This window comes from Octopus sinensis, linkage group LG27 (genome assembly GCF_006345805.1).
Source record: "Octopus sinensis linkage group LG27, ASM634580v1, whole genome shotgun sequence".
NCBI classification, from domain to species: domain Eukaryota; kingdom Metazoa; phylum Mollusca; class Cephalopoda; order Octopoda; family Octopodidae; genus Octopus; species Octopus sinensis.
In genome coordinates, this window is record NC_043023.1 from 13,288,139 (window position 1) to 13,306,250 (window position 18,112).

Consider the following 18,112-nt stretch of genomic DNA (forward strand, 5'->3'; position numbering starts at 1 on the left):
ATTCTATAGTTTGTAAGATATTTGGGTCTTTTCGGTTTGACCGGCAGTTTTTAAAAAATAATTTCCACGTAACTAACACTTTTAAAACTTCGTATACTGGTAGAATGTGTTTATAAGACATCTTTTTCTCTCTTGGCTTTATTGAGAAAATTCTATAGTTTGTAAGATATTTTGGTCTTTTCGGTTTGACCGCAGTTTTTTAAAAAAATATTTCCACGTAACTAAACACTTTAAAACTTCGTATACTGGTAGAATGTGTTTATAAAACATCTTTTTCTCTTGGCTTTATTGAGAAAATTCTATAGTTTGTAAGATATTTGGGTCTTTTCGGTTTGACCGGCAGTTTTTAAAAAATAATTTCCACGTAACTAAACACTTTAAAACTCGTATACTGGTAGAATGTGTTTATAAGACATCTTTTTCTCTTGGCTTTATTGAGAAAATTCTATAGTTTGTAAGATATTTGGGTCTTTTCGGTTTGACCGGCAGTTTTTAAAAATAATTTCCACGTAACTAAACACTTTAAAACTTCGTATACTGGTAGAATGTGTTTATAAAACATCTTTTTTCTCTTGGCTTTATTGAGAAAATTCTATAGTTTGTAAGATATTTGGGTCTTTTCGGTTTGACCGGCAGTTTTTAAAAAATAATTTCCACGTAACTAAACACTTTAAAACTTCGTATACTGGTAGAATGTGTTTATAAGACATCTTTTTCTCTTGGCTTATTGAGAAAATTCTATAGTTTGTAAGATATTTGGGTCTTTTCGGTTTGACCGGCAGTTTTTAAAAATAATTTCCACGTAACTAAACACTTTAAAACTTCGTATACTGGTAGAATGTGTTTATAAGACATCTTTTTCTCTTGGCTTTATTGAGAAAATTCTATAGTTTGTAAGATATTTGGGTCTTTTCGGTTTGACCGGCAGTTTTTAAAAAATAATTTCCACGTAACTAAACACTTTAAAACTTCGTATACTGGTAGAATGTGTTTATAAGACATCTTTTTCTCTTGGCTTTATTGAGAAAATTCTATAGTTTGTAAGATATTTTGGTCTTTTCGGTTTGACCGGCAGTTTTTAAAAATAATTTCCACGTAACTAAACACTTTAAAACTTCGTATACTGGTAGAATGTGTTTATAAGACATCTTTTTCTCTTGGCTTTATTGAGAAAATTCTATAGTTTGTAAGATATTTGGGTCTTTTCGGTTTGACCGGCAGTTTTTAAAAAATAATTTCCACGTAACTAAACACTTTAAAACTTCGTATACTGGTAGAATGTGTTTATAAAACATCTTTTTCTCTTGGCTTTATTGGAAAAATTCTATAGTTTGTAAGATATTTGGGTCTTTTCGGTTTGACCGGCAGTTTTTTTAAAATAATTTCCACGTAACTAAACACTTTTAAACTTCGTATACTGGTAGAATGTGTTTATAAAACATCTTTTTCTCTCTTGGCTTTATTGAGAAAATTCTATAGTTTGTAAGATATTTGGGTCTTTTCGGTTTGACCGGCAGTTTTAAAAAATAATTTCCACGTAACTAAACACTTTTAAACTTCGTATACTGGTAGAATGTGTTTATAAAACATCTTTTTCTCTTGGCTTTATGAGAAAATTCTATAGTTTGTAAGATATTTGGGTCTTTTCGGTTTGACCGGCAGTTTTTAAAAAAATTTCCACGTAACTAAACACTTAAAACTTCGTATACTGGTAGAATGTGTTATAAGACATCTTTTTCTCTTGGCTTTATTGAGAAAATTCTATAGTTTGTAAGATATTTGGGTCTTTTCGGTTTGACCGGCAGTTTTTAAAAATAATTTCCACGTAACTAAACACTTTAAACTTCGTATACTGGTAGAATGTGTTTATAAGACATCTTTTTCTCTTGGCTTTATTGAGAAAATTCTATAGTTTGTAAGATATTTGGGTCTTTTCGGTTTGACCGGCAGTTTTTAAAAAATAATTTCCACGTAACTAAACACTTTAAAACTTCGTATACTGGTAGAATGTGTTATAAAACATCTTTTTCTCTTGGCTTTATTGGAAAAATTCTATAGTTTGTAAGATATTTGGGTCTTTTCGGTTTGACCGGCAGTTTTTAAAAAAATATTTCCACGTAACTAAACACTTTAAAACTTCGTATACTGGTAGAATGTGTTTATAAGACATCTTTTTCTCTTGGCTTTATTGAGAAAATTCTATAGTTTGTAAGATATTTGGGTCTTTTCGGTTTGACCGGCAGTTTTTTAAAAAATAATTTCCACGTAACTAAACACTTTAAAACTTCGTATACTGGTAGAATGTGTTTATAAGACATCTTTTTCTCTTGGCTTTATTGAGAAAATTCTATAGTTTGTAAGATATTTGGGTCTTTTCGGTTTGACCGGCAGTTTTTAAAAAATAATTTCCACGTAACTAAACACTTTAAAACTTCGTATACTGGTAGAATGTGTTTATAAGACATCTTTTTCTCTGGCTTTATTGAGAAAATTCTATAGTTTGTAAGATATTTGGGTCTTTTCGGTTTGACCGGCAGTTTTTAAAAAAATTTCCACGTAACTAAACACTTTAAAACTTCGTATACTGGTAGAATGTGTTTATAAGACATCTTTTTCTCTGGCTTTATTGAGAAAATTCTATAGTTTGTAAGATATTGGGTCTTTTCGGTTTGACCGGCAGTTTTTAAAAAATAATTTCCACGTAACTAAACACTTTAAAACTTCGTATACTGGTAGAATGTGTTTATAAGACATCTTTTTCTCTTGGCTTTATTGAGAAAATTCTATAGTTTGTAAGATATTTGGGTCTTTTCGGTTTGACCGGCAGTTTTTAAAAAAATTTCCACGTAACTAAACACTTTAAAACTTCGTATACTGGTAGAATGTGTTTATAAGACATCTTTTTCTCTTGGCTTTATTGAGAAAATTCTATAGTTTGTAAGATATTTGGGTCTTTTCGGTTTGACCGGCAGTTTTTAAAAAATAATTTCCACGTACTAAACACTTTAAAACTTCGTATACTGGTAGAATGTGTTTATAAAACATCTTTTTCTCTTGGCTTTATTGGAAAAATTCTATAGTTTGTAAGATATTTGGGTCTTTTCGGTTTGACCGGCAGTTTTTTTAAAATAATTTCCACGTAACTAAACACTTTAAACTTCGTATACTGGTAGAATGTGTTTATAAAACATCTTCTTCTCTTGGCTTTATTGAGAAAATTCTATAGTTTGTAAGATATTGGGTCTTTTCGGTTTGACCGGCAGTTTTTAAAAATAATTTCCACGTAACTAAACACTTTTAAACTTCGTATACTGGTAGAATGTGTTTATAAAACATCTTTTTCTCTTGGCTTTATTGAGAAAATTCTATAGTTTGTAAGATTTTGGGTCTTTTCGGTTTGACCGGCAGTTTTTAAAAAATAATTTCCACGTAACTAAACACTTTAAAACTTCGTATACTGGTAGAATGTGTTTATAAGACATCTTTTTCTCTTGGCTTTATTGAAAAATTCTATAGTTTGTAAGTTATTTGGGTCTTTTCGGTTTGACCGGCAGTTTTTTAAAAAATAATTTCCACGTAACTAAACACTTTAAAACTTCGTATACTGGTAGAATGTGTTTATAAGACATCTTTTTCTCTTGGCTTTATTGAGAAAATTCTATAGTTTGTAAGATATTTTGGTCTTTTCGGTTTGACCGGCAGTTTTTAAAAAATAATTTCCACGTAACTAAACACTTTAAAACTTCGTATACTGGTAGAATGTGTTTATAAGACATCTTTTTCTCTTGGCTTTATTGAGAAAATTCTATAGTTTGTAAGATATTTGGGTCTTTTCGGTTTGACCGGCAGTTTTTAAAAAATAATTCCACGTAACTAAACACTTTAAAACTTCGTATACTGGTAGAATGTGTTATAAGACATCTTTTTCTCTTGGCTTTATTGAGAAAATTCTATAGTTTGTAAGATATTTGGGTCTTTTCGGTTTGACCGGCAGTTTTTTAAAAATAATTTCCACGTAACTAAACACTTTAAACTTCGTATACTGGTAGAATGTGTTTATAAAACATCTTTTTCTCTTGGCTTTATTGAGAAAATTCTATAGTTTGTAAGATATTTGGGTCTTTTCGGTTTGACCGGCAGTTTTTAAAAAAATTTCCACGTAACTAAACACTTTAAAACTTCGTATACTGGTAGAATGTGTTTATAAGACATCTTTTTCTCTCTTGGCTTTATTGAGAAAATTCTATAGTTTGTAAGATATTTGGGTCTTTTCGGTTTGACCGGCAGTTTTTTAAAAATAATTTCCACGTAACTAAACACTTTAAAACTTCGTATACTGGTAGAATGTGTTTATAAAACATCTTTTTTCTCTTGGCTTTATTGAGAAAATTCTATAGTTTGTAAGATATTTGGGTCTTTTCGGTTTGACCGGCAGTTTTTTAAAAAAAATTTCCACGTAACTAAACACTTTAAAACTTCGTATACTGGTAGAATGTGTTTATAAGACATCTTTTTCTCTTGGCTTTATTGAGAAAATTCTATAGTTTGTAAGATATTTGGGTCTTTTCGGTTTGACCGGCAGTTTTTAAAAATAATTTCCACGTAACTAAACACTTTAAAACTTCGTATACTGGTAGAATGTTTATAAGACATCTTTTTCTCTTGGCTTTATTGAGAAAATTCTATAGTTTGTAAGATATTTGGGTCTTTTCGGTTTGACCGGCAGTTTTTAAAAAATAATTTCCACGTAACTAAACACTTTAAAACTTCGTATACTGGTAGAATGTGTTTATAAAACATCTTTTTCTCTTGGCTTTATTGAGAAAATTCTATAGTTTGTAAGATATTTTGGTCTTTTCGGTTTGACCGGCAGTTTTTAAAAAATAATTTCCACGTAACTAAACACTTTAAAACTTCGTATACTGGTAGAATGTGTTTATAAGACATCTTTTTCTCTTGGCTTTATTGAGAAAATTCTATAGTTTGTAAGATATTTGGGTCTTTTCGGTTTGACCGGCAGTTTTTAAAAAATAATTTCCACGTAACTAAACACTTTAAAACTTCGTATACTGGTAGAATGTGTTTATAAAACATCTTTTTCTCTTGGCTTTATTGAGAAAATTCTATAGTTTGTAAGATATTTGGGTCTTTTCGGTTTGACCGGCAGTTTTTTAAAAAATAATTTCCACGTAACTAAACACTTTTAAACTTCGTATACTGGTAGAATGTGTTTATAAGACATCTTTTTCTCTTGGCTTTATTGAGAAAATTCTATAGTTTGTAAGATATTTGGGTCTTTTCGGTTTGACCGGCAGTTTTTTAAAAAATAATTTCCACGTAACTAAACACTTTAAAACTTCGTATACTGGTAGAATGTGTTTATAGACATCTTTTTCTCTTGGCTTTATTGAGAAAATTCTATAGTTTGTAAGATATTTGGGTCTTTTCGGTTTGACCGGCAGTTTTTAAAAAATAATTTCCACGTAACTAAACACTTTAAACTTCGTATACTGGTAGAATGTGTTTATAAAACATCTTCTTCTCTTGGCTTTATTGAGAAAATTCTATAGTTTGTAAGATATTTGGGTCTTTTCGGTTTGACCGGCAGTTTTTAAAAATAATTTCCACGTAACTAAACACTTTTTAAACTTCGTATACTGGTAGAATGTGTTTATAAAACATCTTTTTCTCTTGGCTTTATTGAGAAAATTCTATAGTTTGTAAGATATTTGGGTCTTTTCGGTTTGACCGGCAGTTTTTAAAAAATAATTTCCACGTAACTAAACACTTTAAAACTTCGTATACTGGTAGAATGTGTTTATAAGACATCTTTTTCTCTTGGCTTTATTGAGAAAATTCTATAGTTTGTAAGATATTTGGGTCTTTTCGGTTTGACCGGCAGTTTTTAAAAAATAATTTCCACGTAACTAAACACTTTAAAACTTCGTATACTGGTAGAATGTGTTTATAAGACATCTTTTTCTCTTGGCTTTATTGAGAAAATTCTATAGTTTGTAAGATATTTGGGTCTTTTCGGTTTGACCGGCAGTTTTTAAAAAATAATTTCCACGTAACTAAACACTTTAAAACTTCGTATACTGGTAGAATGTGTTTATAAAACATCTTTTTCTCTTGGCTTTATTGGAAAAATTCTATAGTTTGTAAGATATTTGGGTCTTTTCGGTTTGACCGGCAGTTTTTAAAAATAATTTCCACGTAACTAAACACTTTAAAACTTCGTATACTGGTAGAATGTGTTTATAAGACATCTTTTTCTCTTGGCTTTATTGAGAAAATTCTATAGTTTGTAAGATATTTGGGTCTTTTCGGTTTGACCGGCAGTTTTTTAAAATAATTTCCACGTAACTAAACACTTTAAAACTTCGTATACTGGTAGAATGTGTTTATAAAACATCTTCTTCTCTTGGCTTTATTGAGAAAATTCTATAGTTTGTAAGATATTTGGGTCTTTTCGGTTTGACCGGCAGTTTTTAAAAATAATTTCCACGTAACTAAACACTTTTTAAACTTCGTATACTGGTAGAATGTGTTTATAAAACATCTTTTTCTCTTGGCTTTATTGAGAAAATTCTATAGTTTGTAAGATATTTGGGTCTTTTCGGTTTGACCGGCAGTTTTTTTAAAATAATTTCCACGTAACTAAACACTTTTAAAACTTCGTATACTGGTAGAATGTGTTTATAAAACATCTTTTTCTCTTGGCTTTATTGAGAAAATTCTATAGTTTGTAAGATATTTGGGTCTTTTCGGTTTGACCGGCAGTTTTTTAAAAAATAATTTCCACGTAACTAAACACTTTTAAACTTCGTATACTGGTAGAATGTGTTTATAAAACATCTTTTTCTCTTGGCTTTATTGGAAAAATTCTATAGTTTGTAAGATATTTGGGTCTTTTCGGTTTGACCGGCAGTTTTTTTAAAAATAATTTCCACGTAACTAAACACTTTTAAACTTCGTATACTGGTAGAATGTGTTTATAAAACATCTTCTTCTCTTGGCTTTATTGAGAAAATTCTATAGTTTGTAAGATATTTGGGTCTTTTCGGTTTGACCGGCAGTTTTTAAAAAATAATTTCCACGTAACTAAACACTTTAAAACTTCGTATACTGGTAGAATGTGTTTATAAAACATCTTTTTCTCTTGGCTTTATTGAGAAAATTCTATAGTTTGTAAGATATTTGGGTCTTTTCGGTTTGACCGGCAGTTTTTAAAAATAATTTCCACGTAACTAAACACTTTAAAACTTCGTATACTGGTAGAATGTGTTTATAAAACATCTTTTTCTCTTGGCTTTATTGAGAAAATTCTATAGTTTGTAAGATATTTGGGTCTTTTCGGTTTGACCGGCAGTTTTTAAAAAATAATTTCCACGTAACTAAACACTTTTAAAACTTCGTATACTGGTAGAATGTGTTTATAAAACATCTTTTTTCTCTTGCTTTATTGAGAAAATTCTATAGTTTGTAAGATATTTGGGTCTTTTCGGTTTGACCGGCAGTTTTTTAAAAAATAATTTCCACGTAACTAAAACTTTAAAACTTCGTATACTGGTAGAATGTGTTTATAAAACATCTTTTTCTCTTGGCTTTATTGGAAAAATTCTATAGTTTGTAAGATATTTGGGTCTTTTCGGTTGACCGGCAGTTTTTTTAAAAATAATTTCCACGTAACTAAACACTTTTAAACTTCGTATACTGGTAGAATGTGTTTATAAAACATCTTCTTCTCTTGGCTTTATTGAGAAAATTGTATAGTTTGTAAGATATTTGGGTCTTTTCGGTTTGACCGGCAGTTTTTAAAAATAATTTCCACGTAACTAAACACTTTTAAACTTCGTATACTGGTAGAATGTGTTTATAAAACATCTTTTTCTCTTGGCTTTATTGAGAAAATTCTATAGTTTGTAAGATATTTGGGTCTTTTCGGTTTGACCGGCAGTTTTTTAAAAAATAATTTCCACGTAACTAAACACTTTAAAACTTCGTATACTGGTAGAATGTGTTTATAAAACATCTTTTTCTCTTGGCTTTATTGAGAAAATTCTATAGTTTGTAAGATATTTGGGTCTTTTCGGTTTGACCGGCAGTTTTTTAAAAAATAATTTCCACGTAACTAAACACTTTAAAACTTCGTATACTGGTAGAATGTGTTTATAAAACATCTTTTTCTCTTGGCTTTATTGGAAAAATTCTATAGTTTGTAAGATATTTGGGTCTTTTCGGTTTGACCGGCAGTTTTTTTTAAAATAATTTCCACGTAACTAAACACTTTTAAACTTCGTATACTGGTAGAATGTGTTTATAAAACATCTTCTTCTCTTGGCTTTATTGAGAAACTTCTATAGTTTGTAAGATATTTTGGTCTTTTCGGTTTGACCGGCAGTTTTTTAAAATAATTTCCACGTAACTAAACACTTTTTAAACTTCGTATACTGGTAGAATGTGTTTATAAAACATCTTTTTCTCTTGGCTTTATTGAGAAAATTCTATAGTTTGTAAGATATTTGGGTCTTTTCGGTTTGACCGGCAGTTTTTTAAAATAATTTCCACGTAACTAAACACTTTTAAACTTCGTATACTGGTAGAATGTGTTTATAAAACATCTTTTTCTCTTGGCTTTATTGAGAAAATTCTATAGTTTGTAAGATATTTGTTGGTCCTTTTCGTCAATTTCTGCAATTTCAACCAATCAATGACGTCTATTGAGGTAAAAAAAAACATTCTGTGCCGTATGAAAATGTCCCTCGTTTAAGAAACAGATTGGGTTTATTTACATTTGTGAAGAAAAAAATATACCTATTTCTTTACTACCCACAAGGGGCTAAACACAGACAAACGGATTAAGTCGATTACATCAACCCCTGTGCGTAACTAGTACTTAATTAATCGACCCCGAAAGGATGAAAGGCAAAGTCGACCTCGGCGGAATTTGAACTCAGAACGTAACGGTAGACGAAATACCTATTTCTATTTCTTTATTACCCACAAGGGGCTAAACACAGAGGGGACAAACAAAGACAGACATAGGTATTAAGTCGATTACATCGACCTGAGTGCATAACTGGTACTTAATTTATCGACCCCGAAAGGATGAAAGGCAAAGTCGACCTCGGCGGAATTTGAACTCAGAACGTAACGCAGACGAAATACCGCTAAGCATTTCGCCCGGCGTGCTAACGTTTCTGCCAGCTCGCCGCCTTCTTAAAGGGATTAAGTCGATTACATCGACCCCAGTGCGAAACTGGTACTTTATTTATCGACCCCGAGGCAGAGTCGACCTCGGCGGAATTTGAACTCAGAACGTAACAGCAGACGAAATACGGCTACGCATTTCACCCGGCGTGCTCACGTTTCTGCCAGCTCGCACCGTTCCCCCCACCTCTAACCCTAAAACAGATTGAAATGCAATAGATCGATTCTAGGGTCATAATTATGGGTGACAATTTCATTTGACACCGCTAGAAAAAACTGCCGTTCAAACCGAAAAGATCCGAATGGAGGACTATGAAACGGAATAAAGAAGCAGTCACCTATTTCTTTACTACCCACAAGGGGCTAAAATAGAGAAGCAGTCACCGTTAGATCAGTGGGTGCGCATGCAAAAGGGATAGTGACCGGAAGGAGAAGCAGTCACGCCAGGAAGGGACCGGAAGCTGGATGACATGACGTCAAGTAAGGAAGCTACAGGTTGTAGAAGGTCTTGGTCCTTATGGGGTCTGGGACGTGGTCAATTTATGAGCTGGAAACGGTTGTAGAGCGGAATATATGAGTACACATTGTGAAGATTATATTGTGAAAAACTGAAAAAACTTCAAGAAAACCACTTGAACGAATCCAGCCATTCCGCCTGTGTTTAATGAAATAATTAATTAAGGTGCTTAATTAGCGGTCGCTGACTCGCAGTTTGTATCTGAACAGGGTAAGTTGACAAAGATTGACTTTAAGGCTGTAATAGTGTTGATAATACTACTAATAATAAGGTAAATAATAGAATTATGTGAACCTCTCGATGTTACATTAATTATTTTTCGAAGCGGGAACCTGACAACAATTAAGAAAATATATTTACTCGTCTTAATTAATAACTTCCAAGCTGAAATTTTGGTCGGTCGTTTATGAAAACTGATGATCGACTTTTATATGTGATATAAAGTAAATTAGTTGGTAAAATGAGAGTAATGTGGTATAATTAATTAGTAAAATGAGAAGAAACCGATTGAAGAATACCACATTAATTAACGTTGTCCCGTTGTTAATGAGGTATTGATAAAACGGTAAGTTGAGAAAGATTTACTTTAAGGCTGTAATGATAATAATAATAAGGTAAATAATTGAATTATGTGAACCTCTCGATGTTAGAGTAATTATTTTTCGAAGCGAAAACAGAATAGCATTAGGAAAATATATTTTCTCGTCTTAATTAATAAATTCTAAACTTAAATATTGATATATTGTTTATGGGAACTTATATGATTGCCTGTTACGTGTGATATAAAGGAAATTAATTGGTATAATGAGAGTATAGCGCCGTAATTAATTAGTAAAATGAAACCGATTGAAGAATACCACATTAATTAATGTTATCCTTGTCCTGTTGTTTATGAAATACTGATAAAACTATAAGTTGATGATTTACTTTAAGGTTATATTAATATTTGTAATGATGATGATGGTTTCAAATTTTGGCCGGGGACCAGCATTATTTGAGGCGAGGGGGAAGTCGATTACAGGTAACCCAATTTTCTGTTGCTTCCTATTTCAACGATGTTGAAAGGATGATGGACAAATTCGACCTCGTTGGCTTTTGAACTTGCATATCTAAGATGGGCATTTTTGGATTATGTGAGTCCTTCGTAGTTACAGTAATTATGTAGAAGTTAGGTACTATTTAAGAAGAGTGGTCCCGGTGCGCGCAGTCGCGTACTTGCGCATCTGCGCTAGCTAGTCGTGACTAGTCGATCCTACAACGATTACCTAGCAAAGTAAATAAAACACAAAATAAATAATTGGATCTTTTCCTTTTGAACGGCAGTTTGTAACATAATTTCTAGGTAACTAAAAAATTTTAAACTTCGTATTCTGGTAAAATGTGTTTATAAAACATCTTTTTATCTTGGCTTTATTGAGAAAATTATGTTACAAACTGCTGTTCAAAAGGAAAAGATTCCGTTTTTGTACACGCGTAACAATTAAATTAATTTAACAATTAAGAAAAAAAAATTTAGGGTTAGGGTTAGGTTGAGGGTTAGTGACAGGATGTTGTCTCAGTTTTAGACGCAGTAAATGATTTTAGTTGAATGGAGGTAATCGATTGGTTAAAATTGCCAAAATGCTCGGATTTTCAGACGAAATATCTTACAAACTATAGAATTTTCTCAATAAAACCAAGAGAAAATGATGTTTTATAAACACATTCTACCAGTATACGAAGTTTAAAAGTTTTTCTTAATTGTATATATGTATATATATATATATATATATATATATATATATATATATATATTATATATATATATATATATATATATATAGGCGCAGGAGTGGCTGTGTGGTAAGTAGCTTGCTTACGAACCACATGGTTCCGGGTTCAGTCCCACTGCGTGGCACCTTGGGTAAGTGACTTCTACTATAGCCTCGGGCTGAACAAAGCCTTGTGAGTGGATTTGATAGACGGAAACTAAAAGAAGCCCGTCGTATATATGTATATATATATATGTGTGTGTTTGTCCCCCTAGCATTGCTTGGCAACCGATGCTGGTGTGTTTATGTCCCCGTCACTTAGCAGTTCGACAAAAGAGACCGATAGAATAAGTACTGGGCTTACAAAAGAATAAGTCCTGGGGTCGATTTGCTCGACTAAAGGTGGTGCTCCAGCATGGCCGCAGTCATATGAATGAAACAAGTAAAAGGAAGAGAGTAAAGACTAAGCCACACCATGGGAAAGCAAAGAGTGGAAAGAGATAAATAATTAGACAAAGGTAGAAACATCATCATCATCATTTAGCGTCCGCTTTCCATGCTAGCATGGGTTGGACGGATCAACTGGGGTCTGGGAAGCCAGAAGGCTGCACCAGGCCCAGTCTGATCTGGTGGAGTTTCTACGGCTGGATGCCCTTCTTAACGCCAACCACTCCAAGAGTGTAGTGGGTGCTTTTTACGTGCCACCGGCACAGGGGCCAGGCAGGGCTGGCAAACGACCACAGTTGGATGGTGCTTTTTACATGCCACTGGCGAGGCTGCAACGGCCACCAGCATGGGGGCCAGATGAGGCTGGCAACGGCCACGTTCAGGTGGTTTGCTTACGTGCCACCGGCACTGGTATCGATTTCGATTTTGATTTCCATTTGCCTCAACAGGTCTTCACAAGTAGAGTTTTGTGTACCAAGAAGGAAAGGTTTGCATAAGCCAAGTGATTCCTTTATATACAGAATGCTGTAAAAGTTTCAATGCCTCAATGGATTCTGACCCCTGCAAACATAGACATTAAATGGATGACAGTGTTGATGTTGTAAGATTTGCAATGTTGAATTACTATGTCGTTTAATGATTCTCTTTATTTCACTGCTTCTGTTTTTCTATTTCAGAATATTACATCCTGTTGATATGAAAGAAATTACTTCATTCAGATGTGCCTCTGATATTTTATCAGCTCCCATCAACCAAAGGAAGATGATATATTTATAAGGAGCATTCATCAATACATCAAACTCATCTTATAAAGGAAATCTGTGAAAAACAACAGCAAAATATTTCTTCTGGACGATGGAATTAACAGCAACAATTTGAAGTCTTTGCTGTCTGGAATATAGAGGAGATTATTGTTTTACAGGTTAATTAAGCTTCGATAACTTTACAAAGGGTTAGACGATTGTCACCTCTTGATTTAGATATTAAGCAAAATCACAGATGAAAGAAGCATAGCATTAAATTATTCTCTGAAAATATTAACTGAACAGAACACAAACTCATTCATAGAAATGGAGAAGACGCATTCATTGTGATACGCATGATAAATTATTCTCTCAAAATGCATCATTTAACTAAACCAATAAACCCTGATGCAGGAGAGAAGCCATATCATTGTGACATTTGTGGTAAATCATTCTCTCAAAGTAGTCCCTTGACTAGGCACAAACGTACACATACAGGAGACAAACCCTATCATTGTGATATCTGTGGTAAATCATTTTCTGAAAATAATACTTTAACTATTCACAAACGTATTCATACAGGAGAGAAGCCATTTTCTTGTGATATCTGTGGTAAATCATTCTCTCACAGTAGTAACTTAATTGGCCACAAACGTACACATACAGGAGAGAAACCATATCATTGTGATATCTGTGGGAAATCATTCTCTGAAAGGAGTGACTTGACTAGACACAGACGTACACATACAGGAGAGAAACCATATCATTGTGATATTTGTGGTAAATCATTCACTCAAAGTGGTTCCTTGACTGTACACAAACGTGTTCATACAGGAGAAAAGCCATATGATTGTGATATCTGTGGTAAATCATTCTCTGATTATAGTTACATAACTGATCACAAACGTATTCATACAGGAGAGAAGCCATATCATTGTGATATCTGTGGCAAATCATTCTATCGTAATAGACAATTGGTTAATCACAAACGTACACATACAGGTGAGAAGCCATATCAGTGTGATATCTGTCGTAAATCATTCTCTCAAAGTGGGGACTTGAATAAACACAAACTTACACATACAGGAGAAAAGCCATATCATTGCGATATCTGTGGTAAAACATTTTCTGAAAAGAGTAACTTGACTAGACACAAACGTACACATACAGGAGAGAAACCATATCATTGTGATATTTGTGGTAAATCATTCTCTGAAAGTGGTTCATTAGCCAAGCACAAACGTATTCATACAGGAGAGAAACCACATCACTGTGATATCTGTGGGAAATCATTCTCTCACGGTAGTGATTTAACCAAGCACAAGCGGGTTCATACAGGAGAGAAGCCATATCATTGTGATATTTGTGGTAAATCATTCTCAGCAAGTAGCAATTTAACTTGTCACATACGTATTCATACTGGGGAAAAACCATATTTTTGTGGTATTTGTGGTAAATCATTTTCTAAAAATAGTGGTTTAACTAGTCACAAACGTGTTCATACAGAAGAGGCGCCATACCTCTGTGATGTCTTTGGTTAAGTTAAGTTAATTTTTTGGCTCAAAAAGCGAAAAGCAAGGCCATGTAGGGGGACATGGAATTATGTACAGGGTGGTGTTCATGCAAAGAGTTCAGGCCATTTCTGGTCAAGAGAGACCTTGAACCGAGCGGTTGTTGGCATTTTCACTATCTCGTCCGGCAGCTTATTCCACAGATCCGCAACCCGGACGGAGAAAGCCCCTCTATAGAGAATTAAGGTCGAGCGTCTTACCACACAGCCACCCCTATGCCTATATTTATATTTAGAAGGTCATTTGTTATAGTCATTTACCATCAGTCTTGCATTTATAAAGCGCTTAGCTGTACAGGTTAGTTAAGTTAAGTTAATTTTTTGGCTCAAAAAGTGAAAAGCAAGGCCATGTATGGGGACATGGAATTATGTACAGGGAGGGTGTTTATGCAAGAGTTCAGGCCATTTCTGGTCAAGAGAGACCTTGAACCGAGCGGTTGTCGGCATCTTCACTATCTCGTCCAGCACCTTATTCCACGGATCCGCAACCCGGACAGAGAAAGCCCCTCTCCTTCGATTGAGATGAAATCATCACAGATAGAGCTTTATATATATATATATTCAATTCAATTCAATTTTATTGGCTCAAAAAGCAAAAGCAAGGCCATGTATGGGGACATGGAGTTATGTACAGGGAGGGTGTTCAAGCAAAGAGTTCAGGCCATTTCTGGTCAAGAGAGACCTTGAACCGAGCGGTTGTTGGCATTTTCACTATCTCGTCCGGCAGCTTATTCCACAGATCCGCAACCCGGACGGAGAAAGCCCCTCTATAGAGAATTAAGGTCGAGCGTCTTACCACACAGCCACCCCTATGCCTATATTTATATTTAGAAGGTCATTTGTTATAGTCATTTACCATCAGTCTTGCATTTATAAAGCGCTTAGCTGTACAGGTTAGTTAAGTTAAGTTAATTTTTTGGCTCAAAAAGTGAAAAGCAAGGCCATGTATGGGGACATGGAATTATGTACAGGGAGGGTGTTTATGCAAAGAGTTCAGGCCATTTCTGGTCAAGAGAGACCTTGAACCGAGCGGTTGTCGGCATCTTCACTATCTCGTCCGGCACCTTATTCCACGGATCCGCAACCCGGACAGAGAAAGCCCCTCTCCTTCGATTGAGATGAAATCATCACAGATAGAGCTTTATATATATATATATTCAATTCAATTCAATTTTATTGGCTCAAAAAGCAAAAGCAAGGCCATGTATGGGGACATGGAGTTATGTACAGGGAGGGTGTTCAAGCAAAGAGTTCAGGCCATTTCTGGTCAAGAGAGACTTTGAACCGAGCGGTCATCGGCATCTTCACTATGTCGTCCGGCAGCTTATCCAACGGATCCGCAACCCGGACGGAGAAAGCCCCTCTATAGAGAATAAAGGTCGAGCGTCTTACCACACAGCCACCCCTATGCCTATATTTATATTTAGAAGGTCATTTGTTATGATCATTTACCATCAGTCTTGCATTTATAAAGCACTTAGCTGTACAGGTTAGTTAAGTTAAGTTAAGTTAATTATTTGGCTCAAAAAGCAAAAACCAAGGCCATGTAGGGGGACATGGAATTATGTACAGGGTGGTGTTCATGCAAAGAGTTCAGGCCATTTCTGGTCAAGAGAGACCTTGAACCGAGCGGTCGTCGGCATCTTCACTATCTCGTCCGGCAGCTTATTTCACGGATCTGCAACCCGGACGGAGACAGCCCCTCTCCGATTGAGTTGAAGTCGTCGTAGATAGAGCTTTTCGGAGTGACCCCGCAGCCCACGCTCTCGAGTAGGAGTGAAGAACAGCTCTTTCGAGAGGTTACACTTTCCGCTTATGATGTTGTGAGCAAGAATGAGATCACCACGGCGTCATCGTTTTTCTGGAGAATAAAGGTCGAGCGTCTTCAGCCTTTCTTCATAAGATAAATGCTTGAGACCAAGAACCATGCGGGTAGCCAGCTTCTGGACTCTTTCGATATGATGTATGTCTTTGAGGAGATAAGGAGGTGGTAAATCATTCTCTGAACTGAGTGCTTCAGCTAAAGACATGTGGGCACATACAGGGGAGAAGCCATAACATTCCAACACATGTGGTAGTTTTCTTTTGAAGATGGTGTTTTAACTATTCCTGAACATGTTCATGCTAGCGAGAAACTATGTACTTAGGATATCTGTCATCATCATCATTGTTCGACCGTGGCCAAGACAATGGTATTTACCATGCTACGCCAGACTTCACAGTCCATCATGGCATTACGGAGGTCCTGTTGCTGGATGCCTGTATCCCTGGAGATTACATCAGGGTAGGAGAGAGTGCACCCTCTGGTATCACGACTGTGGTCGAGACAATGGAATTTACCATGCTACGCCAGACTTCATGGTCCATCATAGCATTACGGAGGTCCTGTTGCTGGATGCTTGTATCCCTGGAGATTACATCAGGGTAGGAGAGTGTGCGACCGTGGTCGAGACAATGGAATTTACCATGCTACGCCAGACTTCACGGTCCATCATAGCATTATGGAGGTCCTGTTGCTGGATGCCTGTATCCCTGGAGATTACATCAGGGTAGGAGAGTGTGCGACCGTGGTCGAGACAATGGAATTTACCATGCTACGCCAGACTTCACGGTCCATCATAGCAGGGTAGGAGAGTGTGCGCCCTCTGGTATCGCGACCGTGGTCAAGACAATAGAATCTACCATGTTACGCCAGACTTCACGGTCCATCATAGCATTACGGAGGTCCTGTTGCTGGATGCCTGTATCCCTGGAGATTACATCAGGGTAGGAGAGTGTGCACCCTCTGGTATCGCGACCGTGGTCGAGACAATGGAATCTACCATGCTACGTCAGACTTCACGGTCCATCATAGCATTACGGAGCGTCATTCAACCAAAATGCAAATATATGGGAAACTACCACCTGTATCATCTCTTGTGAAAGGTAGGAGAGTCCAGTTTGCTGGATATTGTTGTAGAGCTGAAAACGAGGTAATTTCTACTCTTCTCCTCTGGAAGCCATCTCACAAGGTTTTGGTCAGACCAAGACTATAGTGGAAGGCACACACTTCAGATGCCATGCAGTGGGATGGAACCCAGAACCATGCGGTTTGCAAAAAGATTTCTTATGACACAGACTACTTACATTATTCTAGTTTTGTTACAAGTACTGTAAATCTTCAAGTATAATCTGCATTTTTCCAAAAAAATTTAAAGGTCAAAATTGCTCGTGCGTACTATATATGAGGTTAAAAATGAAACATATTTTCTAAGCAATGTCCGAGTCTCTATTTGCTGTCCGGCAATATTTATTCAGATGCATTTTGTGATGTCGGGCGCGAAAATACCTTAAGCTAAACCTGAAAGCAATGAAGTCATAAAAGAATCATCCATAACTTGCAGTAAGCAACATTTATTAAAATAAAAGTATTCAGAACACAGAATAACAAGTAACAAAAACAATTTGCAAACATATTTACATTCCCATATAACAGTTAAGAACATCACCATTATTGTATTACACATGCGCGGAAGTGTTTGTTTGACTAAGTGCTGCTGGCTTAATTACGCACGACTCAAGTTAGAGAAGGGGTGCGTATTATACACAAGGTTTAGGTTTTTCAGAGGTACAGCCCCCTAAACTTGCAGTAAGCAACATTTATTAAAATAAATTCAGAACACAGAATAACATGTAACAAAAACAATTTGCAAACATTTACATTCCCATATAACAGTTAAGAACATCACCATTATTGTATTACGCATGCTTGGAAGTGTTTGTTCGACTGGGTGCTGCTGGCTTAATTACACACAAATTATGCAAAATAGTTTATCCTGCAGTTTTTATTGGTACTCAGGATGACATTGTTTAGAAAGATGAAATAAATGAA

General features: G+C 35.0%; 1 protein-coding gene across 1 annotated transcript; it reads left to right on the forward strand.

Annotated features, from left to right (window-relative positions):
• Positions 1-13,231: 13,231 nt before the first annotated feature.
• LOC115225207 (zinc finger protein 2 homolog) lies at positions 13,232-14,320 on the forward strand (the record flags this gene model as incomplete). Its single annotated transcript, XM_036513959.1, has 2 exons — positions 13,232-13,673; positions 14,010-14,320. Coding segments are annotated over 2 exons (645 nt in total), but the record flags the coding sequence as incomplete, so codon positions are not given.
• Positions 14,321-18,112: the final 3,792 nt, after the last annotated feature.